Source organism: Oreochromis aureus, linkage group 23 (assembly GCF_013358895.1).
Source record: "Oreochromis aureus strain Israel breed Guangdong linkage group 23, ZZ_aureus, whole genome shotgun sequence".
Taxonomy (NCBI): Eukaryota; Metazoa; Chordata; class Actinopteri; order Cichliformes; family Cichlidae; genus Oreochromis; species Oreochromis aureus.
Window position 1 is genome coordinate 20340717 of NC_052963.1, and position 26066 is coordinate 20366782.

The 26066-nt window shown below is 39.9% G+C and overlaps 1 protein-coding gene across 1 annotated transcript; it reads left to right on the top strand.

Annotated features, from left to right (window-relative positions):
* The first annotated feature begins 461 nt into the window (after nucleotides 1–461).
* On the top strand, nucleotides 462–24927 carry LOC116317068 (NGFI-A-binding protein 1). The gene is made up of 8 exons (XM_031735734.2): nucleotides 462–975; nucleotides 8677–9479; nucleotides 9564–9697; nucleotides 9970–10021; nucleotides 12151–12270; nucleotides 15052–15223; nucleotides 20818–20970; nucleotides 21200–24927. Exons 2-8 carry the CDS (start codon nucleotides 8679–8681, stop codon nucleotides 21274–21276), a joined length of 1509 nt encoding a protein of 502 aa, XP_031591594.1. The 5' UTR covers nucleotides 462–975; nucleotides 8677–8678; the 3' UTR covers nucleotides 21277–24927.
* Nucleotides 24928–26066: the final 1139 nt, after the last annotated feature.

A 26066-nucleotide genomic window follows, 5' to 3' on the forward strand; every position in this document is an offset into this window, starting at 1 on the left:
AAAAAACTGAACAGTAAAAATCACCAAAAACTGAATTTTCTGTTAATTATCTCTTTCTTAATTACTTACTTAATCACTACTACTGATTCTGGTCCTTGGGCCTTATATTTGACACCCCTGGTTTAGACGCTTTTGTCAAAAACTGTCTGAAGAGAACACATTATTGCGTCTTCTTCTACTTTCTGTTTTAGGGCTCACCACAGCTTCTCCTGTCATCGTGTGTGCCTCACAGATCCATAAACCATAAAACATCCAACATTTTTGCAGCTCTTATTTAAACGTGTTCTTTCTTTCTTTTCTTTTCCCGCCCACTTTTCCTCCATTCAGAAGTGCGCCCGCACCTTCACCCAGTACCTTGTGCTTTAATTTTTTTGCGTAAACGCAGGCGGAAGCGCGGGATCGCGCTACAGCGTCCGACTTGACGGTGCGGAAGGGGGAGTGGAGAGACGCTGGGAGAGGACTCAAACACTCACTCACATACACTCACACACACACACACACGCATTCATCATCCTCGCACATACACACACACTCACACACACTCACACACACTTTGGAGGAGGAAGAAGACGCACCGAAAGACGCACGAAGGTCAGCGGCTTTTTTACTCATATTCTGCGGTTTTTTCCCCTCCTTTCTCTTAACGGCAGTCGAGAGAGAAAAGTTTCCAGAAACAGAGAGGAGAGGAGTGTGGCTCGGTCTGAGCACGCAAACACAAGCAGGCGCGCTTCTTTTTGTCTGTGTGCGCCTTGGAGATAATTCTTGTCTTTATTCGTCTTTTGAATTTAGATTTTTTTTTTTCCTCTCTTTTGAATTTTACGCACTTCGCTGCTGCTGCGGGACCTCTCCTTTGCGGGTTTCTTTGTGCGCAAATTGACACTCAGGAGGGGTAGTGTGAAAAAGAAGAAGGAGAAGGAGAAAGGGAAGAAGAGGAACCGGACCAGGGCGGACCAGAGGGGGGCAAAAACTCACCAGGTAGGCTCAATTAAAGACGATTTGACCGTGCATGTAACCTGCTGCTGCTAATAATAATAATGGTGATTGGAAATGTTTTGCAAAGACACATTTTATGTTTTTTATTTTTCATTTTCTTGGAAATGCTTGCAAACATGACTGAATGTGCTTTAAAGTCGGGTTAAAAATTCTATGTGGGTCGTAAAAACAGCTCTAAAGTCATTTTTACGCGCTGTAGCAAAACTATGTGTCTGTGTTATAACACTGTAGGGATAATAATATCCACATGAGCGGGAGGTAAACACAAACCAAAGCGCCATTCCATTAGAAACCGTTTATTTATTTTTTAAAAAGGGGATGGGAATGCCTCTAAATATACATTTATATCCAAATTTCTAGCATCCTATGCAGGGTGGGTTGGTTTGCGGAGAGTGTCGTTGTGAACTCGTCACGGACAAGTTGCTACAGGAATATTTGAGGAAAGAGCGAGAGGATCTCCGATGTATTGTGCGTCATTTTGTGCCGTTTTTAGCTGCTTCATCACTGGAGCGAATGCCGGGTTTGAGTGGCTTTTTTTCACAAAGGGTTGGAGTAACATCCCAGACAGTCTGGCAGATGAGCTGATGGTTTCCAGGCCGCTCGGGTGATGATATCAAACAGTAGTTCTGGGAATTTCCTCCTGAATCACAGTGAAATCAAAGGATTTCTCAGCTTACTGAGGGAGGACTGCTGCTGCTGCTGCTTCTGCGTGGCACTTCACCTGGAAATCCACTCATCATGAATGCGTGTATGTGTGTTTTGTGTGTGTGCCATTGTGCCAGCGCACGCCTCGTTTCTCCAGGTGAAAAGCTCCAACTGGCAAAACTCGCTTTTGTGGAGCAGGACTTCACTTAAGATTCTGCCATTCACACACGCTCACAGCATTCATCATCCTCGCACACACAGACGCTCACACACATATACGCCTGCTGTGATAAAACTAGAGTAAGATGGCTGGGAGTGTTTCTGCAGATGGTTGGAAGAACTGACAACAAGTGGAACTGAAGTGGAGTGAATGAATTCAGGATTTCTATTTGTAGGCACACCGCAGTGTAGATGGACAGATTACCCAGATTACCTGCTGCTGCTGAATACACTTATTGAACAAGAAAACTCCTCTAATCCTTTCATTGTTAGTTCATCTGGTGGTTATTCTCTTTTTCTGAAAGGAGGCATGCTTGGTATTCATTTTACTATCTTACATCACCGAGAAAACCCCAAAGAAATCATCCTATACTGTTCAACTTTTCCAGCTTTTGCTGCATTTAAGTCACAGCAGCTTAATGCCAAGGAACAGATAAATAAAACACCAAAGTATATGATGATCTAGCAGGGTTGGGCCTTTTCACAGTCAATTTTATTTATGTTTTGCCACTTTTTCCAACCTATCAGTCTAATAATGAAGCATCTGCGGGGCTAAGATGTGGTAAATGCCCGTCTTCGGCTGGCGAGTGCCTCCTGAGCATCTGAAGGAGGATGAGTGGTTTTATCATGAATACTAAAATGCTAGGAGAGGCGTTCGTGTTCATCAGAAAATGAAACTTAATTTATATGTTAGTTATGTGGGGTGCGCAACATGCTTAATAGCAGTAGACCTGAAAAATGATAACAATAATGAGTTTATCCTCAAATATTCCATTTCCTAAACCAACATTTAGAAATAAGCATGTGTATGTGGGGGTTAATGGGGTCAATTCTAAAGGCTCAAAATGTGGGTTCATTCTGCCCCAAAAACATAACGATCATATCAGAAATACGTAGACGTGCAAATAGAGGCTATTTTCAGAAGTAAGTGAGCCCATGAAATAGGTTAGCCAAACACAGGGAGACCTTTACTCAACAAAGTGACCTCACCACATGAGAGCAGCTCAGCCTATATACTTGTGAAGTAAATTATTTTAAATGCAAAAAAGGGGGGAACCCATGGGAACAATGCCCCAAGCCCTCAAAACTCGAGACAGCCCCTAATAAATCTGATGTTGCTAGCCATTTCTGGGTAAAAACGCTCCTTCAGGAGGAATCCTAGAGGTCTCTTCCTGTTAAAAGGGAGTTTTTCCTCCCCACTGTCGCCAAGTGCTTACTCATAGGGGGTTGTCTGATTCTTGGAGTTTCTCTCTGTTATTGTAGGGTCTTTAGCTTACAACTGTTGGTAAGACTTGGCTCTAAAATTGACTTAACTTGAATTGAAATTGACAAACATTGAAGCACTTAGAGTTAAATGAGCAGTGTGGCTGTTTTTAGTGGGCATACAGTAAAGTTTAACGTCCATGCATGCAAACAAACATAGAAAGCTAAATACCAGCAATGTTTTCAGGGGTAAGTCAACATGATGTTCTACCTGGTGGATGGCTACAGAGGTATGGTTAGGCTAATATAAGCACAGATAGATGTAGGACAAGGGTTAAATTGTTAAATTCCCAGTTCATAGCCTAGAGCACGTCTGAGATTATCCATTTGCAACTGGAGGTTCATCATTAATCAGTTGCTGCATGGTTTCAGATTAATCAATTTGAAAAAGTCTTGAGCAGAACAGAGAGGCCGACATTTACTAAAAACACATTAAAAAACTGGTACATGTATCAACAAATAACATGCGGACAGCGGGATGTTGCTACAGTGTTTCTTCTGGCCTAATGCCTGATTGGTTGGTCACAGTCACATGGTGAGAATTTGCTCCTCAGAAAGCTTTGCTTTAGGCCAAGTGGGCAGTGCTACACAACTGTAATCACATTACAGTTACTAATCAAACAGTTATGGTAAGTTCCTCAGTTAAATGCATGAGAGGCAGATAGAAAAAAAGCCGTCGAACATGCCGTTTTCCCTAGACGAACTCCCAAACCAAGCAGCCAGAGCTTTATTTTCAAAAGTACGTCACGCAGCATCGTAGCCGCCCTTTTCTGCTTGTACCTCCTTCTATCATAGAATCACTAAGGTGCTCTTCGGGCTGGTTTTCGGCTTTGTGTTCAGGAGCAGGATGTAAGCTAGTCTTTAGCCTAGTTAGCTGATGGCACATTTCCAAAGAAGACATAAAAGAAGGAACTGGGAATGAATAACTTCAGAGATGAGTCTACGATTATGGTTGGGTTTTGTTTTGGGAAAAGAAATTGGATGTTGTTACCTTTCAGTTAAAGTCTCTTTGAGAGGACTTTCTATTTTCCAGAAAGGCAAATATTGGCTCACTGAACACTAACCCTAGATGGGTCACCTGGGTGACCTAGTAGATTTTACAAGATAAAAATGGAAAGTAATGTGTAAAACCAAACTCTTTTGTTTTTTTTTAAAGTAGCGCCATCGGACAGTCTGCCAACTTGTTTGTGGGAGCAACGGGCAGTTTTTTCAGGGTTTTTATTCAAGATCCGGGCTAGGATCCCCAATCTATAAAGGCTTTTTAAAGAAGCTAATAATAACCTGATAGTAGGATGATTTTGAGACTGAGTTTGTGCACACAGACTGTTCACCTGTTTGCAGCCAAATCCTGTTTTAATAGAAGTCAGACTACAGGCGGAAACCAGAAAACTTCCAGAAGCAAAAATCCCTCGCCTACAGATTCACACGCAGACGAGCAAAAGCTCTGAAGCGTCTGCAGGTTCAGAGCTGAATGAGCCAAATTATTCTAAAAATCTCAGGTTTTTATTGCACCTTTTCTCAGAGTACTAAATAATAACATTTAAAGAAAGAAAGAAACATCTTTATTCCAAGAATTAAATCAAATGTTGTGTGCGAGCTGCCAAATCAGGATGTTTTGAATCATAAATGAACCAAATCCTTAAGATCAGTCATTTTTGCTGTTTTCATAAGATAAGAAGCTTGTGTAAGCGCTAAAACAGAAGCTCAAGAGTTCTTTGTGAACTCGAGCTTCATTTAGTTTCAGTTTTTGTCACATTTTATTCACATTGAGCTTAAATAAACAAACCTTTTGTCATTGAAAGACTGGAAACAGTCACGTTTTCGTGTGAAATTTTACTCTTGCTTTGACACAGTGATTTTTTTTTGCCGCGTCATTACTTTCTGTTAAAGCCACCGTAGTTGTAAGGAAAGGCTAACGTAAACCCTTGAGGTGACATAAATGGAAAGCGAGCGCACTGAGAAGTTGTGCTCGACAAGCCTTTCTCGAGTTTCACATCGCACGTTATATCCACATTTTTTAAAAGTTTTATAGTGAATGTGATGCAGACCTGTGAACTTTAATTACCTGTTATTACCGCCCGTAATCGTTCCTCCTTTCCCAACTGTAACTCCAGGAAAGTCTATTTTTATTTTTTGGTTAAATGGAGAGATTTCTACAACCAGAAAGCACATTGACCTGTTTGTAGCTGGAAGAAGCAAGAAAAAAAAGTCTAGTCTAGACATGTTTACAGGTTTGCTGAGGGACACTGTTATTATTCAGTTGGTCATTTGTGTAGATGCTTCAAAAGTTGTTATCCTAAGCAGAATTTGTGAGTTTAAGGTAAGGACGTGGAGAACAAGTTTAAAAAGTTGGCTGATTCTGTTTTGTTTTTTTGAATTAATTTTTTTTTTTCATTTATTGGGTTGTTTGCCTAAAACTCGTTTTTATAGAAGGAAACTGAGTTAGAGGAGCTCTTCTGGAGGTCACCTTGAGTCCCAGTGATCTCTGATATCTGTGTAGACTGAATAAATCCATGTATTTTAAAGAGGATGGTTTCAGTTTTTTGTCTTAGGCAGCTTTTGTCTTTCTCCCTGCTCACTCGACGCCTGCCTGCCTGGCTCCCTGGGCTGAAGCTCTCAGAGCCTATTCTGGGCGAGGCGAGCCCACCACCTACACATCCTGCAGGGGTGGAGAGAGGCATGTGGTCCTCCCAGTAACCCAGGCTCGCTGACTGCCACTCCTCTGTTAGCTGTAGGCCTCCGCAGGGCCTCACATGCACACAGGGAGAGTTGAAAAACAAGGCAGTTTCTGAGCTTCTCTCCTGCTTTCTCTGAGTTTGAGATGGCAAATGACAAGATTCGATCATTTCTTTAAAATTAAAGGCCAAGCAAGGTCACCGTCAAAGGATGGCGAGTGGGCCCGCAGAAGACGTTTATTCACAGGGATCCACAGATGTTTGTAGACCCACATTTAGAGCTAAAACAGCAATTTAAAAATACCAAATTTTTTGTAAGTTTTATTACTGTAATAACAAGTTTGAGAACAGAGTTTGCAAAGTGCTTTGGCAGGCGAGCTCAGAGGGCAAATTAGAATAGAAGGGTGCAACAAAAAACAACTAAAGTTAAGAAAAAGTTGGTTTTTTTAATAAAAAACTAAAAAAACAAGAACCTAAAATGTCAGTAATAAATAACAATAAAAGATTAAAATAACAGTAAAATAAAAAAAACACTAAACAGACAGTAAAATAACAACGTCACTTAAACAGCCCTGTAAAAATGTGTTTTAACACTTACACAGTTATGTGCACAATTCCTGTTTTCCCAGTTTTTAAAGCTATATCCGTGTGATTTATAGCTTTCAGACGGAGAAAACAAAGCACCTTGGTGTGTATATATGTGTATACACAAGAAAGCAAAGGGCATGACAGGATTGTAATTGTTGCATTATTTATTGCAATAAATAATGCAATGCAGTAAATAGTTTGTTGCAACGTACATATTTCTTGTACCTTCCCAGTGCAGATATTGTATGCTGGATGGGCAGGTTGTAGCAACCTACCTGTGATGTGTCTGATTTAGTAGTATGCTAGAAGATACTGTTAGACCATATCCAGGTATGATCACCAACATGTGCACCGCGTTTTCTCTACGCTCATTTGATCAAGTTCAAATTTCCTCCACGCACTGGAGTTAAATCTTAGATGTCTTCCAGTAAAAATTTCTATCTATCTACATGTATTGTATGAATGCTACATACAAGAGTTATCTGCTCGTGCATGGGTCTGTAGATTCAAGTCTCCACTTTGGAGCAGGAGAAGGACTCACCTGAGGATCGGAGGCTGAAAACAGCCAAAATTTCTCCCAGAATTTTAATTGTAAACCACACAGGGATCGAATAGAGAGAATCCAGGATTGGGTTGATGCAGTGCTATCAACTAAAACCAATAATAATGTTCATTCAAGCAAAATATGGCACAGAAGCTCGACGATATTTGGAAGAAAAAAAACACTTAATGAGCTGCCTACGCACCTGCATCTGCTGTTAATTATGATTTTACCTTGTTTTTGATTGTGTTTTGGATGTTTAGTAAGTAAGTTTCAGTTGTAGGTTTTAGTAGTTTTACTGGATTACTGTTGTTCATAATTATTATTTCACTTAATTTCTGCCCTTTTCTTTGGTTTTAACTTTTACTTCTTTATTTGAGACACTTGGATCGACGTAGGTTAGTTAAAGCAGGGCAAAGCAAAAACTGTTTGTGGTTTCTGGCGGAAAAGTGGAGGCAGATTTCACCTATCCACGCACCTGTGGACTCCTGATAAACAGGAACCCTGCACATGCCAAGGATAAAAAGTGCAGTCCAAATATAATTCCTGTGCATTGTTCTTAGAAATGTGTCTCCATGTCGGCTCACAGCAGCTAATTCAGATGAGCAATGGAGCCTTCAGTGAAGACAGTAAAAACTGCATATTTATTTTTACAACTTTTCTTTTTTTCATCTTCACATTCTTCAGCTGTGAAGATTCAAGTGACAAACTTGACTTCTGTTTTTTGTCTCCAGGGTCAAAAGCCCTCATGCTCTCTTTTCAGTTTTAGTGTCTGCTCATTGAGAGAAACTCACATGTTACTTCTTTGTTGAGATTGACTGCTGATGATCTTAACAAAGCACTGAGTTAGTGTCATGTGAGCGCTTCGTTTTTTCCCCTTTCTGTTTTCTTCTTAAAGGGCAAATTGGTGTTTCTCACCATTTGGCACTCAGCAGGAGGATTTCAGTCAGAACGTGACTGATTTGACATTTCTACATCTGAAGCGTTTCAACAATTCGATCTTAAAGAAGTACCACAATCTGTTATTGTTAGCTTATGGATTTAAATTTAAGGAAGATTGTTTCCTTGTACGGAAGTCTAAAATTGCCAAAAGTAAAAATAAATGGGGGGTTTGTATTTCAGTGAATATTTACAGTTTTCAACAACAATCGGAGAATGCTTTTAAAACTAAACAAACAAATAAAGCAGAAAAAACAAAAATTATTGACTGTAAAATTGTAGGGTGTAGCTTTAGCTTATTATACCCACACATTTTACAGAGTATAATCTAAATGGAGGCAATTTTATAACTAAATTTCACCAGAAACAAAAAAGAAAGAAAATATTAATTTGTATTATGCCTCTGTTTATATATTATTTTTCAATATTTGTTTTTCTATTGTTTTTTATTTCTTTTTATTTATTTCTTTTTAATTTTGACAGTGTCAGTTCTCCATACTACTGAACCAATTAGTAATAATATGTAAATAATACAGTATAAAAATCATCACAAATAACATATTTAATTGCTGATATTTATTTATTATTATTTGGATCAATGCCTCTATCGTTATTATTTTTGCAATATTTATGTAGCACCTTCAACTTTGGGGGGGGGGGTAAATTTGGCACTTTTGGCCCTCCATACAGCTTTCCACTATATTAATAGGTTCATGGTATTTTTTTTTTTCACATCAAAATCTCAAGTGTGTCTGTTTGTTAGCTTAGCTTAGCGTCTGAGTGACCTTTGGCCTTCTGTTTGCCCTCTCTTAGGTATGGCGGCGGTGTTGCCGAGAACCCTGGGTGAGCTGCAGCTCTACAGGATCCTGCAGCGGGCAAACCTGCTCTACTACTACGAGGCCTTCATCCAGCAGGGCGGTGATGACGTGCAGCAGCTCTGCGAGGCCGGCGAGGAGGAGTTCTTGGAGATCATGGCCCTCGTCGGCATGGCCAGCAAGCCGCTGCACGTGCGCCGCCTGCAGAAGGCACTGCGAGACTGGGTCACCAACCCCGCCATCTTTAACCAGCCCCTCACCTCACTGCCCGTGTGCAGCATCCCCGTGTACAAACTGCCCGAAGGCTCGCCCACGCTGCTCAGCGCTCAGGACCGCGCAAGCACCGCCAGCGTCAAGATGCCCAAAGCCATCGCCGCCGCCTGCTCTGACCCGGGGAAGCTGGATGTGGCGAGAGACAAAGTGTCGGCCGGATCACCCCTGCAGGGCAGCAGCGAGGTGAGGTTCTGGTCGGGCCACAGCAACGATAGCGAGCACAGCCTGTCTCCGTCAGACCTCGGCTCCCCGTCTTCGCCCAGAGAGGCTTTAGAAGCTCTGGACGCAGCCGCCGTGCAGTCGGTCATGGAGTGTGTGGACAGAATGGCGCCCGGACTCCCAAAGGCGGACCTGGCTGAGGTTAAAGAGCAGCTGAAGAACAACAAGAAGCTGGGAAAGATGATTGGACACATCTTTGAAATGAGCGATGATGATCCGCGAAGGGAAGAGGAGATCCGCAAGTACAGCGCCATCTATGGACGCTTTGACTCCAAGAGGAGGGACGGCAAGCACCTGACGCTTCACGAGGTGGGTGAACGCACATTTGTCTGGTTAATGTTGTCCTCTGGGGGTCTTCCTGTGTAACCTGATCTGTACGTGCGTGTCCCACAGCTGACGGTGAATGAGGCGGCAGCGCAGCTCTGCATGAGGGACATGGCTCTGTTGACACGCCGTGACGAGCTGTTCGGACTCGCCCGGCAGATTTCCAGGGAGGTCACCTACAAATACACCTACCGCACCAGCAAGTAAGAGCCACTTTCCTTACTGAAGCCGACTTCAGATTTAAGTTGTTTGGTTTTAAAGCTAAAATGAGCCGACAGATTTTGGACTACACATGTGACCACCTGTCTAAGCCCATCATGAATCACGTGTCCACATTTCTTGGCGTTTGTGATGCTTTCATTTTTAAAAAGCTTTCCCCAGATAAATTGTCAGCTCTGTGAATTCTTGGCATAAAAACTGGATGTCAGCGGTCGGAAGGGAACTGACATGTGTGCATTTTGACTTTTCTCTGCAGGTCTCGCTGTGGAGACCGAGACGAGCCGTCACCTAAAAGAATTAAAACAGAGGTAAGGTCAGATTTTTGTCAATTTGCGTCTTGATTTCAACATTTGTCGAATATTTTTGGACTTTACTGAGATGTCTCTATTTCCTTTAAACTATCAAGAGACTGTCCTTACTCTGGACTGTTCCTCCAAGCTAAAAAAGCTTCTCCCACTCTCCATGGTGTTTATTAGTTTTCCTTGTTCGATTATAAAATTTACTGATACCCAAAAATCACTATCTTACATCATTGTAATATTTAAAAGGTGCTTCATACTGTAACATAAACACCCTAAAATATTACAGAAGAACCAGAAAGAACCACAGCTATCACATAATCCAATATTAGCAGCACTTGGTGACTGTGGGGAGGAAGAACCACCCTTTAACAGGAAGAGGCAATGAGAACTTCAGGAAAGAGCTCATTTTTTTGTTGGAATAAAAGGTTTTAACTTTTTTTGTCCTAACTGATTGCAACCTGAATATATTTGGGGTTTTGGACAGTTTCTGGAGCCCTCAGGGGTTGTCTTCTACCAAACTGTCATTTTAAAATGAGAAAATAATCCCTAACTTACTTGATCTTGATGATGGATGTTACAGAAATGTTTCCTATTCATTAAATTCACCATTTATTTGAAAACATGATGACCGGAACTGTCTTGCTCGCTAATTTCCAGTATTTAAAATGTGTGAAATGTAAAGACGTGGCCAGATGGCAGCTGGAGCTCCTCTGCGAGACTTTTTCAGGAACGTTAAGGGCGAATCAGCATCACCATTGAATAGAGTACAAAGGACTCTCAGTGCTCCTCTCCTGACACTGTTGACTGAGAGAGTTGTCTTTGAATAGCTCCTCTCAGCATGTAGACCCCTGATCGAAAACATGTGGCGGACGCACACTCAGCTGGGACCTCTGAGCTGCAGATAAGCCGACACCTGCTCACAAAAACTACTCTGAGCTCTTAAAGATGGGGGAATTTCTGCAGAAATCCACAGTGAGGAAAAACTCCCTCGAGTCTGTTAATAAACAAATCAAAGGAAATTGTATTGTATAAGTTTTGATAAAACGCAATAACCGAAATAGGTAGCAAGAAATAGCAGCAATACTAGTTCTTCTTTTAAATAAATAAGCTTTATTAGTTTGTTAATAATTAGTTTTTAAATCGTAACATGAAAGAAAATATTTGCAATTATTTATATGTTAACAAAATAAGTTCAAACTAATTAATAGCAGAGTAAAACTGCTTCTTAGCAACTTTAATAATTTTAATAAAATCAGCCTCCAGAAATGATATTGTTTTCTTATTTTAATTGTTTAATTGTTCTTTTCTTTTAAAATGTTCTCTATATTGCCTGGAGTTATTATCATTTTTTTTAATCATTTTTCATCATTTTTAAATACCAGAACAAGCCTTGAACAGCGTCAGTGTATTTTGTGCAAATTTAACCTCTAAAAATTCTTAGAAAACTGTCTTTGACCTGCTGCTCTGTTGCTCTGCTGTATTCAGTTTCATGTGCTCAGTGAAGGGTGAAACATAAAACTAACCGTTAAATGTTATTTAAAAAATATCAGCCACACATTGGATGTCAGTTAAAAAAAACAGCTTTGTGCTTTGAAAATATTCCGCTAGGGTTGCTTTGCATGAACCACAGTTTAAAATAATCCATCTTTATATCATACTGAGCCTCTGTGCAGCCCCATGGCGTAAAACATGTTGATTTAGCTCCTCCGCCTTCAAGCCAACTTTCTTTTGATTGGCTACCTCTCCCAAACAGAAGGTTTAAAAAGCAGGTGGGTGGAGCATACAAGGAAATTCCCTCTTACTGACATCATAAAGACCCATGAGTAGAAAAAACTGTTTGGAACAGCTTTTAAAGAGCCTTTGGCTCATGGGGATTACCTGCACATACACTGACCTCATTATACTCTACCTGTGTGAAGATTTGCTGGTGACTGACACTTCAGCAAGATGTTAGCTGTCAGTTGCAGGGTTGGGATTTGTAGTTTCATACTAAAACACCATATTTTCTTGACTACTGAGAGAAACTCCATTTCTTCTTGGCTCTGAGAACCAACCAGAACCTTCAAATGAATCTTAAAGAAACAATAAAATGAAAACCCAAGACATGTATACGTGTTTGTCTGTCACACCAACAGGAGAACTTCTTCGACATCCAGGAGGCGCTGCAGGCCATCCACATGCGACAGGAGATGCTGAGGGAGCAGCTGGCGTGCGCCAAGTCGAAAGGAGAGGAAACCGTTGGACGAAATCTGCAGGTAGCCGAAACAAACACTCGCCGTCTCAATTCCAGAGAAGCAGCTGTTATTTTTAAGACTAAAGAGTTTATAAAAAGTGGCTAAATCTACTGCAGTGGTGATCATTCAGAAAGGCTGTTTCCTAAGAGCAGACGTCACCACTTTGTATTTATTTTCCTCATCTGGGTGTCGTTTGAGGTTGATCGCCCAGAGTTGTCTTATTGGAACGTCTGTCGTTCCTCACCATGTCGCCAGATGTTTGAGGCAGTCCTAGTTAGACTCTTCACTGGTTTTCGCGCTGCTGTTGCTGTTGCTGTTCATAATTAGAGCCGGAGTGTAGGAGGACCGCTTTATGATCACTCATTAGCCAGAACATTTCAGCTCCTGCTCCCTGTGTGAACACGTGTGGCCTAATGTATATGTACTCCAGCTGATCACTCAGTGTTTGTTACACCCATCAAGCTGATGTGATTTCCACAAACGGCATTCAGGAGAAGAAGAGATTTCACGGCTGCGTTCGCGCTGCGGGCCCCTCTGAACCGCTGCTCGTCTCTCCGCGCATGGACGTGTCCTGCAGTAATTTAAAGTGACAGAGACGTGCCGACTGACAGCAACCACGCAGCGCTGTTGTTTGTCAGCCTTCACTTCGCTGAAGAAGCTCATTTAAGGCGGTCATTTTCCCGCTTTGTAAATTCAAGCTCTTTCCCCGGGTTGGTTTAATGCACCCAGGTAGCAAATGCAGGGGGCAAAAGTTCACCCTGAGTCAGGTTGAGCTCAGGTCACTCAGATTTAGGTCAAACCTCAAAGTAGTTCAGAGATATCTCACATGCTGTTTACCTTACAGGTCTGAAACCTCACACAAGGGTGGCTGACAGGATTAAAAAAGGATCTAGAAATCTTCATCGTGCTTCATAGTCATCCTCTAGTTATTATCAATTATAAATGAAGCAAAAAAAACAACAACAGTGAGGCAGAGAGACATTTGCATTGATTTACATTAGGCTATGTTTAGTTTTAGCTCACATGCTGCTCCTTTGCCCTTCAATAAACAGTATTTTTTTTTTTACATCAGAAAGCGTTTTCTCTGTTTTCTACTTAACCTGCATGTTAAATAAGTACAATATCAGAAACTAGAAGTTAATAATTTTGAAATTAGGACACTGCATTTCTCAAAAAGAATAAAATTCAGCAAAAATCGGTGGATTTTAAATGATTTATTCATATGTATCAGTTATTCTGTGTATGAAGGTAAAACCGGTTTAACCTCAGATGCTTCTTCGTGCTCTCACAGCTTATTTAGCAATTATATGCAGAGGTGTAGCTAAAGAGGGGGAGCTGGGGTGGCCTTGGTGCCCACCTATAATTATACCAGAGCAGCCATGTGTGGAAGTTACAGCGATTGTAGGAGGTGTTGATTCTCTTTTTAGGAAAAGCTGTGTTGTCCTCCTCACAAAATATAACAAATGTCAAGTCACATAATAATATGCAATGAAAGCTAATTTACAACAACAACAAAAAAAACTTTTTTAAGTTGAGAAGAATAAATGAGTCCATTTTGCCTGTCGTTCCCGACTTCTTATGTGTGAGATGTTTTCTTAACTTCTACCACTCAGCAAACTAAAACACTGGGTTAGCTCGCCGTTAAATCTCATGCTTTAGGCGAGCCGCCATATTGTTAGAGGGCAGCGACGTCTCCTGATGCACGTTTATGAAGGCAGTAAGTTTATCCACGACTAAATAGTTTTAACTGGTTTGTTTTTTATTTCCCACGGAGCCTCCCCACCTCCACCGACTGGTTTTGTGCCTGGAGAAAATCCTGGAAATGCCCGTGTGTGTGAGACCATGACCTTTTCCCCAACGATCTGAGTGTCACTGTATTTACTTGAGTCATTATTTCTGTAGTTGGTATTAGCAATAACTGAAGGTCAAATTTATAGTGAAAAATTCCTGCCATTATGCATTAACTCCTACTTTAGTGAAGGTTTAGACTTAAACTGATACTTCGATTATATTTTAAAATGTAAAAAGGCTAATTATGTTTAATTATGAAAGGTCTAAAATTTAAGAATGAGGCCCAAATCTATTGGATTTAACACTGTTTCTTTTTTGTTTTAGAGATTACTTGTAATCCTAATCCAACAGTTACATGTAATTTGCATTTATAATTTCCTTTATTTCTTAAAGGTGCATTGAATTCCTCTTGTGTTTATTTTACAACATTGGAACAAAGTCCACATTGTGGTTGGTACTTGATTAAAAGTTTCTTTGAAGATTTTTAAACCAAGAACTGGATTTAAATTTGTTTGTTCTCACGTTCAAGGTTGTCTTCACGTGCACCTTTGGACCATACTAGTTTCTATTTTTACCTTTTAAAGACCATAAGTCCAGTAAAGCTCAGGATCCACTTTTTTATCTACTTATAATGTCTCAGCAGACCCATTTATCGCAGTCTTACTGAGAGTCCACAGATGAAAGTCACATCTTTATATAAAAGCTTGTGTTTTGTAACATCTAGCATAGGGGTCTCCAGCTTCAGTCCTCGAGAGCTACTGTCCTGCAGCTTTTAGATGCATCCTTGTTCCAACACACCTGAATCACATGAATGGCTTGTTACCAGGCCTTTTCCAAACTTGATGGCATGCTGAAGAGGTAATTCAACCATTGATTCAGCTGTGTTGGAGTAGGGACAGTAGTAGGGCAGTACCTCTCGAGGACTGGAGTTGGAGACCCCTGATCAAGAGACTGCAGAAGATGTTTTTACCCACAGTTCATATCTGACTGCTGTTTCTTTGTGTCCACCAGATGCAGTTGGAGCGTCTGCTGGCGAGGCAGATGGAGATCCTGCAGGATGCCGCTGTCCAGGAACGACTCCAGGCTCTGGACTGGAGGATCCCCCCCGCTGCCTTAAAGTACCTCAACAATGCACAGAACACCAACGGAAACGCAGCCGTCGACGCCAGCAGAGACAGCCAAGGTAGGGCGGCCGTTAACAGAGGCGTGTTTCACCCCCGCTGTTGTATGTACTATTACAAAAACATAAGGAATGAATTCAAATATGACGTGGAAATGAAGCTACATTTTAAAAAGGGATGAAGATAAAAACCACCCACGGCCCTCATGAAATCCCGCCATCTTTGATGCGTATCAGTGGAAACCTGAACTTACCAAAACAACATTTCTGGTCGCAACAGGCACACCTCCTCAGTATGAAGTCATACTTGTCAGTACAGCAGATAACACACAACTAAAATTACACAACAAAAGAATTTAAAAAGGTGGAGTCTTTTCAAATTTTTATGATGCCTTGCTTTGGTTTGTGCAAAGAGAAAATACTTTTGACTCCAAACCAGTCAATCCAACGCTTAAGGTGTGATCATAAAGTCAAAGGACTCTGGCATTTAAATGTTTATGTGAAGTTTACCAAACATTTCTCTTGAAGCACATTATTATCTAGTAATAAATCTCCCAGGACATGTGCGAAAGACGATCTTTCCTCACTGTGATTAACTTTGTAGGTTCCTGACTGAATAATGAAGTTAAATGCAACTCTGAAAGCAAATTGAAACTCAGGAATATTAAAAAAAAGCCCCAAACTGCTTCCAGTAAACCATAAATCTGTTTTTCTGTCACATATTAGCAGAAGAAAAGCTTTTTTTATGCAAAACTGCCCATGACTGCTTCCGCAAAAGCATAAATCTCCACTCTGGTTTGTTGCAGTATTTTCAGCACCTTTTGCTAGTTGTTGTTGGTCTTAATCACAGTTGGAAGCAAAAGGAGTATATCTCAGAGTAACTAAACTTTGACCTGATTGTTTTTACCCCTTGCCATTCACTGGAAATGTTCATTTTTTAATCTATGGCTGCATCCACTAAAAGAAGATCCAGCCAAAAACAAACCTTTAATATAAAAACACCCAGAACTGCTTCCAGAAAATGAAAAACTCTATATTTGTTAGGCTTTTTCAAGTATTTTTAGTATCTTTTGTTGGTCGTGGCTGGCTCACTGGTGCCCCCTGTGTCTAATCAAGAGAAAACACCTAGTGTTAGCTCCAGGCTTGAGCCACATTGTTGGTCAGAAGCTCAAAGGGAAGCAAACGGACTGTATCTAACCCTAATACGCTTGATTTGACCTGGTCTTTTTTCCTGTGTAGCTTCCTTGGTAGTTTATATGTTTAGTGTATGATAATCTCCAATAAATGGAGACTATGCTGGGCATTTTTTCTGTCAATGAGGTAAAAAATATAATTTAATAATATAATAACAGTTTAATAACATTTAAAGGCACTAACATCTGTTTTTAGCAAAACCTAAGCCTCATATTTGTTTGGCTTGTTCGAGTCTTTTTAGATTCTTGCGTGACTGTTATAGTTGGCTCAATGTTGCCCCCTGTGTAGCACCCAGCAGGTCTTTCCTTGGTAATTTTAATATTTTCGTTTTGAAACATAACTGAACAAAAATTGCCTGGCTAATTTTCAGATTTTTAAAACTGATATTAGTGTAGTTATGCTCTTATCAACTCTGCATGGATCAGCTGTTGTGTTTGTTGCGATCCAAGCACATGCTTACCCTAAGTTGCGCAGGGCCCTCTGGTGGACAAACTATGCAAAATCAACACTCAAAAAATGGTTTAAGTGGGTTTCTCTCGTCACGTCTTTTTATATTTTTAAAATTTCTAGTCATATATTAGTAATTAGCTAATATCGCCCTACCTATAAATCAGTCCGTTTTTTTTATTAAATATATTTTTGGCCTTGAACCCGGGCCGGCCGCACTCAGCCATATTGCATGTGGTCGTCTGCTCAACACACTGAGCTAAACTGGCGCCCAGTCAGTTTTTTGTGATTAATGAGCAGAAATCAAAAATCTTGAGTCTAGAAAAAAAAATATCCCTTTTTTTGGCTTGTCTAAGCATTATTAGCATCTTTTCTTGTTTTTGTGTTTTTGTTTTAGTGACTCACTGCTGCCCCCTGTGTCCAGTCAAGAGAAAACACCCAGCTGGGGTTTTGTTTTTGAGCCAAATCTTTGCTCTTTGTTGGTCTTTAAGCTGAATAGGAGACCGACATTCTTGGAGTGCACCAAGTAATTTGCAGATCAGACATACTTCATGTCATAAATGCCACAGGATGCGTGGATGGAAACAACACCTATAGGTGCTGATTTTCCACACCCGGCCGCCGTGGCAGCTGTCACCTTTTATTTTGTATTTTTTCTTCATCTCCATTTGCTCCCACTCCGACTTCTCAAACAGAGACGTTGGGGGGGGGAAGAGAGGGGAAAAAAAGATGCATCATTATTCAGGATCTTACTTCTCCTCCGGGCCTCATCTCATTTTTATCCTTTTCCTCCCTCACCCACTCCCGACAGCTCATTATATCGCTGTTCCCACAAATCCCACAATGCACCTGTAATTATCACGCCCACGCCTGTTTACCTCCAGCCAGTTGCCTGGAGGGGGGCGTCTCTATCTCTCTCTCGCTGTTTACTTCTCTCTCTCTCTCCTCCCCCTCTTCTTCACTGCTCTCCTTTCTTTTTTTCTGCTTCTTCTTCTTCCCCCCTTCTGTCATTTATTTCTTCTCCTGCAGGTTTCCTTTTTATTCTCTCTTTCACTGCCCCTTTATGTTTTATTCCACTGGGATAAAACCCTGAAATTTAACAACAAACTGCTCAGTAGAAGCACCTCTCCTTTTGCATTTTTTAAAATTAAAAACAATAAGAAATGTTGAGTGTTAAATCTGGAAATTTTAAACAGCGTGGATGCTGAGATAGTTTTTAAAAAGTTGGCTTTCGATAAAAGAGTTGATTTATCTGTAGAAGCTTAAAGATTAAATCATGGGGTACATGCAGCGTCCATCCTGGCTTTCCATCATTTGAGATTTGACTGCAGCTCTTTTAATTTCATCATCTTCCTACACAATAATTTAATGGCACCCAGCTCCTTACATTTCCATAAGAGCAATGGATGAGGACTCACATATATAGGAGACTTGTATGGCCAATAAGGCAAGTCTGTTTCACCTAATTTGAAAAAAAGAAAGAAAATAACTGCTGTTTCTGAACGTTTGAGCTAAAGCATCTGGATATTTTCAGATATTTTGCCGATTTTCTGGAAGGTTAGATGAAACATGGCATCCTTGCAAAGTCAGTCTACAAGCAACACTTGGAGCAGCTGCTGGTCTGCGAAATATACCTTTATTTTTCTAGCAGAACTAAAATGACCAAAACTAGGAAGTCTGTATGTCATGTCATGTTATAATGGCAGACCTCATTATAAGGTTATAATTAACCTCAGTCTACTGCATATTTATTTGGTAATCAAACAGTGATGTTATATTAATCGATTAGTTAATTTTAGTAAATTACTTTGTTAGAGTCACTGCATTACGCTGTTTGTACAAACTCAGCATTGTACAAATAGTGTATAAAGTACATTTGGTTGCTTAACAAAGCTTTTATTGTGAAACATTTTAGGAAACATGCATTCATTTTCTTAACAGCTTATTTAATTTGGGGTCTCATGATCAGGGGGTACAGCCGTCACAGGCCGGGAGGTGGACATCCTCAACATGCTGAGGAAATAAATGTCAGACTTACTTTTATCTTTTAAGAAACATGACAAAAAGAGAGAGAAAAGACACATAGAGAAGTGAGGAAGACGATCAGACAGGCAGAGATGGAGATTTATGATGATGAACATTTGATGATCCTGTCAGGTAGCTTACAGTTTACTGTAATGTACTGTGATTACATCAAACACCACTGTTTATAATGTCTCTGGATAAACTATTTAAACCTGAATATGTTAGTTGTAATAGCAAATGTATTATTTTACACACTATGTGTGACACTGCCTTAAAAATGAAAGTGAAAAGCTGCAGTGTCACTGTCCTCTAAGTTTATTTAGTGCCTTTTTTATGCAGTCATCGGAGATTACACAGACAGTGTAAACACTTCATATGAAGTCCAGTTGAACAGGCTCAGACAGAAGTCAATCTTTTCGATGCCTGGCCTACCTTCTTCTTATTAAGGCTCATCTACTCTCCAAAGGGAAGAAAAGGACCTTTATATTTACTTCAGCATAATTCCATAATTTTAGCCCAACAACAGAACTCTATCTCCTTTTTTGGCATTTTGAAATTAGAAATATATTTACTCGACTGCATTGAGAAAAAAACAGCTTGTATATGCAGTCCTGGCAGTCCTGCTGCTTTGAACATAATATAGATGTAGATGTACGTTAGTAATGCACAAGGCTCTTTTTTTATAAAGTTTTTGGAATTTATTGTTGTTTTGAAGATCTCCCCTGGAAAAAGTATATGGACACTTTAGCAAGAAGGAAATATGTGAAAGGCCGTATCTTTTAGTACAGCACATATTGTGTGATTAAAAGCTGCACTATTAGCAAATAGCTACAAAAATGACAAACAGTCATCTGGCTCTAATGTCACATTTCTTTGTATTCTGTGTAAAATTAATACCTTATACATGATAAAACAACAGCAAAACGATCCCAAGACAGGAGGCTAATGTGCATATAAACAACTAAATAACAGCTGCATTGGGCACGAGCAGTCGAATGTGGCGGAAAATACTGTCACAGCTTCCCCTCATCCACCCTTTTCTCCTCCGTCTTTGTTTCTTTTTTGTCTCTCAGAGGGAATAAAAGGCAAACATGAGGGATCAGCAGCTTAACACACACACAAACACACTCATTTTGTTGCTACTGGGAATATTGAACATGTAAAACAAAGCCGGTGTTACATCAAACATCTGGGCTGATGTTGACTTCTATCCCAGTGGATTTACTTTAGCTTAATCTCAGAGATAGTAGGTGAAATTTCATTTTGTACTGGGCTGTTACTTACTGAATATTTTTTATGTCACTAGTGGTTTTTATTCCCTTCCCTTCCCTGGAAAAGCTCACAGTTGTCAGTTTTCCTTATAAAATGCAGTATATGTAAGATTTTGTTTTTGTTTTAAAACATTTAAACCGATAAAAAACTATACGTTAAAAGTACTTTTGGAAAATAATTATTTAAAAATAGTTCCAAAATGAATCTTCCAAAATAACCTAAAGCTATCAACATTATGTAAAGAAACAAACACCTTATGTCCAAAACATCTATGTATTGTGCTGAAGAAATATCAACTGAAGTTGAACTAGGGGTGGGTTGTACTTTAATACCAGTTGTGCCACAACATGGTGCAGTGAGGCAGTGTTTAGTTTATTTAGCCTGTCAGCAAACACTGAGTTTACCGACTCAGTTGCTACTTTCATGTCTAATTTAATAAAACATTTCAATTTGGAAATCATTGTTCTAATTAGAGTAAAAACTAAACATATAGTGTCTTCTGGTTCTCTGGAAAATCCACTGTCTCTAAATATTGTCACTTCTGGCTCCTAAAAACCAAAAACAGCTGAAATTCCTGGTGAACAGGGCAGTTACAAAACACAGTTTAAGGTACTTTAAAGGTTCTTTAGCTCAGTTTTCTTTAAGGAACAGATTGGCAAAGCTAACTGTATTCAAGATGTAAAATCTGAGTTTTTGCCTTTATTTTTTATTTTTTCTAGATGAACGACCAATCAACTTGCGGGTGGTAAGTCAGAACATGCAGGAAGGCGACCTCCCATTGGGCAAGCAGCTAGCCAATGAACTGAAGCGTCATCACAACCACAACAACAGCAACAACAGCAACACAGATGAGACCAAAACACCAGCAACAGGTTAGTAAAGGCGACTAACCTGAAATGATATTCATACAAAAAATGTAATGATTTTTCAAATGAGCAGGAAGTTAAAAGGCTGTGCCTTACTCAAAGACACTTTGGACAAGATTTAAGCTCATGAAAGGGTACATTTTTCACCAACAGATGTGTTTTAGAATAACTACTCTGCAGGCCTTGTTTATTATTATAAAGCTCTTTGCTGATGACATTCTCCTTTTTCCTTCAGAAAATGGAACGTCACAGCGGGCGTCCACGAACGCAGAGAAGAAGACCATCAAGTCAGAGCCAGAAGACTCCACATAGTGCCTCCCGCCTCACCATTCGACCCCCCCTTAGTACCCCGCCCCACTTCATTCTACTCACACTTGACAGTATGCAGTTACTATCCATCAATAGATACTAAGCAAGCACAGCCACAGTAGAGCCTTAACAACCAATGTTGCCTCATGAATAGCATTTATTTTTCTTTGATTTAGTATGTTTGTTTCTTTGTTTTCAAAGGTATCTGCCAAAGCACCTAAAGAGCATTTTGAGAAGTTCTTCAGTGCTCTCTGGTCTTTGTCTGTTGATTAGTTGTACACATTAGATGTACCTGTAATTCAAGAGTAATCTGTTGCAGACATTTGTGTCCTCTTTACCTCTGCCTTGGTGTTGGTTTTCCTGCTTTTTTTGGACAGCCAGAGTGCAGGCTGTGATGCTGGGGCTGAATCTTAACTCACGTGTAGATTCAGAGATGGGGAAAAAAGCTAATTTCTAGAGGAAATTTTGCCATGGTGCTTTAAGTTTAGCTTCTTGATAACACTTTATATTTCCCAAATTTGAAAGAGGACATCATCAGATTTGGCATTTATTTACAAAATATTTAACAAACACGTTTTTGATAACTTTCTATAGTATAAATGAATTGGAAAAGACATTCATGGTCCCCAGAGGACGAATCTCAGGCCTTGTTCAGACTGCTAGTTCAAATCTGTTCAGAATTTGGAAAATAAAAACTCATGAAATGTGATTATTCCAAACAGAACCACACCCCATTTGGAGGTGCCTTAAAATGAGTGATTTAAGTAGACTTTCAAAAGCTAATTTTGGGCTAATCTCACCTCATTGTTGGTGACGCTTTATAAAAGTAATATTTAAAGGCGATGATATCTGTGCCAAAACTCAGGATAAATAGCTAAATATTTTATGTGTCATGTCTGAGTATTTCATTCAGTATATGTAGGAATGGGAATTTCAATGAGTCAGTCAGTTACCTACTTTGGTCAATATCTCTGGACTAGCATCAAATTTGGACATTTATACTCCCCAGAGGATGAATCAGGGGGCACATCTATACAGCTAGTTCAGTTTTAGGACATTTGCCGTTTAGTTTTTAGAAAGTCTGACTAGCAACAAGAGAAGAAAAAAAGAAGAAACACCACGCTTCTCTTCAGCCGCCAGATCTATGTTCCTGCCCTCACCTATGTTCTGGTGAGGGCAGAAGGAGCTCAATCAATTGGGGGAAGCTCAGAGTAGCGAAAAGAGCCAATTGATCCGATTCATTTGACCTGGATAGCTCTTGGACTTCTCCTAGGTAAAGTGTTTTAGGCACGTCCTCCTGGAATGAAGCCCTGGGTTAGACCCAGGTCATGCTGAAGAGATTTTATCTCTTGACATTTGCAGCGAAAGTTGCCAGTAAGATTCCTCGTGTGGATACTCTGGTCACTCACAGTGTAATACTTGAGCAGAATCTGTGCTAATACTAGTCAAGTGCTATGGAGGACCTGGTGGAGAGCTCCCAAGTAAATTATCTGTTTGTACTTTGGCATGGAGGCATCACCACTTGTAGCTAAAGTCATTACCTGATCTGATTTGTCTGCAGTCTGAATAAAGTCAAAAAAGCTCTATAACAAGGAGATAAAGTAGCACAAAATTTGAGACAAACGTTTTTGTTGTTCATGAGATAAATTACACTTAGTCAGTTCCTTCCCATCACGTTCAGCTGCTTTTGTATTTAGTGCTTTTTAGCAAAATGGTGGCTTAATGTCACTGTGACCACTTTAGTTGCTAATACCAGCATTTAGCTCAAAGCAACACACATACAGGATGTCTCTAAATCAGTGTAATACTAAACAGAAGTTAACAAGACATCCATAAACCTTCTGTCTAAAAATGACCAAACTTGAAAACATATAAATATTTATTGTAAAATATGTTAAAGTAGCATTTTAAGATAAATGTGATAAAGGTAGATTTTTTTTGATGTCTTTAGAAGCAAAGCTTAACTTTTGAGATTAACAAGAAGCTTTTTTTTAATGTATTTATTTTTTATTTTAGCTGCGTGTAGCTTGTGTCATCTTCTGAGCCTCCGTCACTCTCCCAATCCTAACGTAGGTGTCTGCATACTGTAACTTGAAACAAAGGTGTAAGTACTGTAGGGAGACTGAGTTAAGATACAGCCCCTGTAGCAGTTCCTATTTTTTTATTGTGTTTTTCATTTTTTTATCGTTCACTTCAAATAGGGAAACAGGCGAGGTGGGATTAATCCTCCCTGCCTCGCTCTTGTCTTGTGTATATTTATGGGATGGGAGGTAATTTAAAAAGAGGATGTACAAGAGCTGTTGTGGAGTAGCACCAGGGGACCTCTGTCATCCGTCTTGGCAGAATGGCTGGGCTGGCATGCCGGAGGCCGAGCTAATTGGTTCATTTCACTTTGTAATTTAGCAAAACACTGCTGTTGAACCAAAACCACGCATCTGCAAACAGGGAGTATTTCAGGAATAAAAAGATGCCTGTGAGGTTTTTTAGAACAGATCCAACAAGCTCCCAGCAGCCCCACGGGTAAAGGAAATTTTTCTGAAGACAGAATTAAAATCTTGCAGGTTTGCAGGTTTTGTTTTTTAATTTTAATTTCAACAGCAGCTGGGGGAAAAAAGGAAAACTCCTGTTTGCCGCTGCTGTGCGTGGAGCAGCAGCCTGGGTCTGTAAATAGTATCGTGATAACAAATAGTGCTAGCCTAATCTCTCAAACCAGGGTTTTTCCTTTGTCGAGTGTAACTCTGCTGTAGATTTTTGGTGTCAATACAGTGTTTATGTATGTAAAGCAAAAACATTTAAAAACAAAGAAAAAGAAATCTTTTAAGTGTCACTGAGGAAAAAAAATACAACCACGTGAACGTGTCTGGTATATAAAAAACATGCTTTACATGATGATAATGTTGTTAGCCTTAGCTCTTAACAGTGTTTAATCCACCTGTGATGGCCATCGGTGCATATTTCAGATGTGTTTTTGCTGTTTAGAGGTAGATACATAACAATTAAGTGTTCGCTGTGTTTTTTACGTGTTCGCCACATTGTGTAAATACGTCTGTTTGGTCCGAGATGATGATGATGATGATGATGATGACGTCCAGACAGTTTTTGGTCAGACTCTTACTCTGTCCCCTTCTGCAGATAGTTTTAGTCTCACTCGGCGTAACGACAGGCCAATGCAATATTTATGTAAGTAATAAGTCTATTTGCATTTATATGGATTCATCTTTTTGTGCTCAGTAACTGTATGTCTGTCATCAGGGTGGGAAATGTTTGTGTTGTCTCACTTTTAGTGCACAGAGCACCATGTTTGTATTTAAAGACATTCTCTTTTCACAAAAACTCCATGAGGTGGTTTTGTTTTAACTAGCAAAGACTTGGGCTTGTAAAAAAAATATATATATATATATATATATATATATATCGTTGGGGAATTTTTTGTTTTGTTTTGTTTTTTTCCCAGCCCGATCAGCTCAAACACTGGCCTGGTTGGCGTGACTGTCGCATGTCTGAGCTGCCGTCTCACTGATCACCCTTCTCCTCACTGTTTATTGTAAAGTGATAGATTAGGCTTCACCTAGTTATGCACCTGTTTTTTAAACACTAATATATTTTATTTGTTATACAGCACATAAACATTAAACTTTATTTTTTTGAACTCTATTGTGTGGCGAGTTCTGTGATCAATGTCGTCCAAATCCGGTTTGAACCTGCTCGTGAAAGGTATGCCTGCATCTGTGGGATGGTCATGGGACTTCATTATTATAACTGATCGTCTGCCCATTTGCCAGAGACTTGATGAATTCCCTTGAAAAAAACAGGTGTTGGCCCAAAACTTGAGCTTATTGTCAGCCATAATACTCAAAATATATCAGAATGTCTCCGTTATTTGTTGCGCCTGAAAAACTGCTGACCTTTAAAATTAAATAAAATTTTAACTGTTATTTTTGAAAGGTTCTTATTGTTTATTGCAGTGTTCGAAAATAGTTTGAAAGGTTCTAAAATTAGTTCAAGGTAACAGCTTCCATGTGTTGCGTTGAAGCGATATCAACTTGTTAAAAAAGGGCCAGGCTGCAATTTCATGTAATGCCACTCAGAACCACAAGGCGGTGCAGTGAGTCACGGGGTCAGCACCAGAGCAACTCACTTTGGTTCTTTCATTTAAATAAAAACATAAAAGAACAAGAACAACAAAAAATAGTAGAGATGAATGCTGCCACTTTTATATCCGTCACCAGCCTTTCAAGAGTCCTGCCGCCCACTTAAAAACCCCAAAATCCCATGGGCCCCACCAAATCTTCACCACCTAACAGGGAGTCCTGGCCTACACTTTTGGAATCACTGCACTAAGCTACTGTTTATCCAATTATTAATTTGAGCTTGGGTACTACAGTGCAGTCGATTTTGACTTTTTAACACTTTCATTACCAAATCGTATCACTTGGTTTGATATTTTTAGTTCCAAAAGTGCATCAGAATTCAGCTGAGGGAGCACAGTGACCTGTTTGGCCGGTCCATAACGAGTAACTCATTAAGAACACGTCCTTATTTATAACCGCAGACCCTCTTGAGTAAATGTGGAGTAGCTGAAAAGAAATATTAAAAGTTTAAAGGAGCACACATCTGAAGCACTCAATAATGGCAAAATGCTGGCCCCTGGTGGTGAAAAGGTTAGTAGGGTAATGACAAACAGTACCTTTAACCTGCATTCTTTCTAATGGCCAGCAGGGGGCCACTCCTCTGTAAGTCTGATTGCATAGAAGTCGATGATAAAAAAGCACTGCTTTTCTCTTAATCTGTGA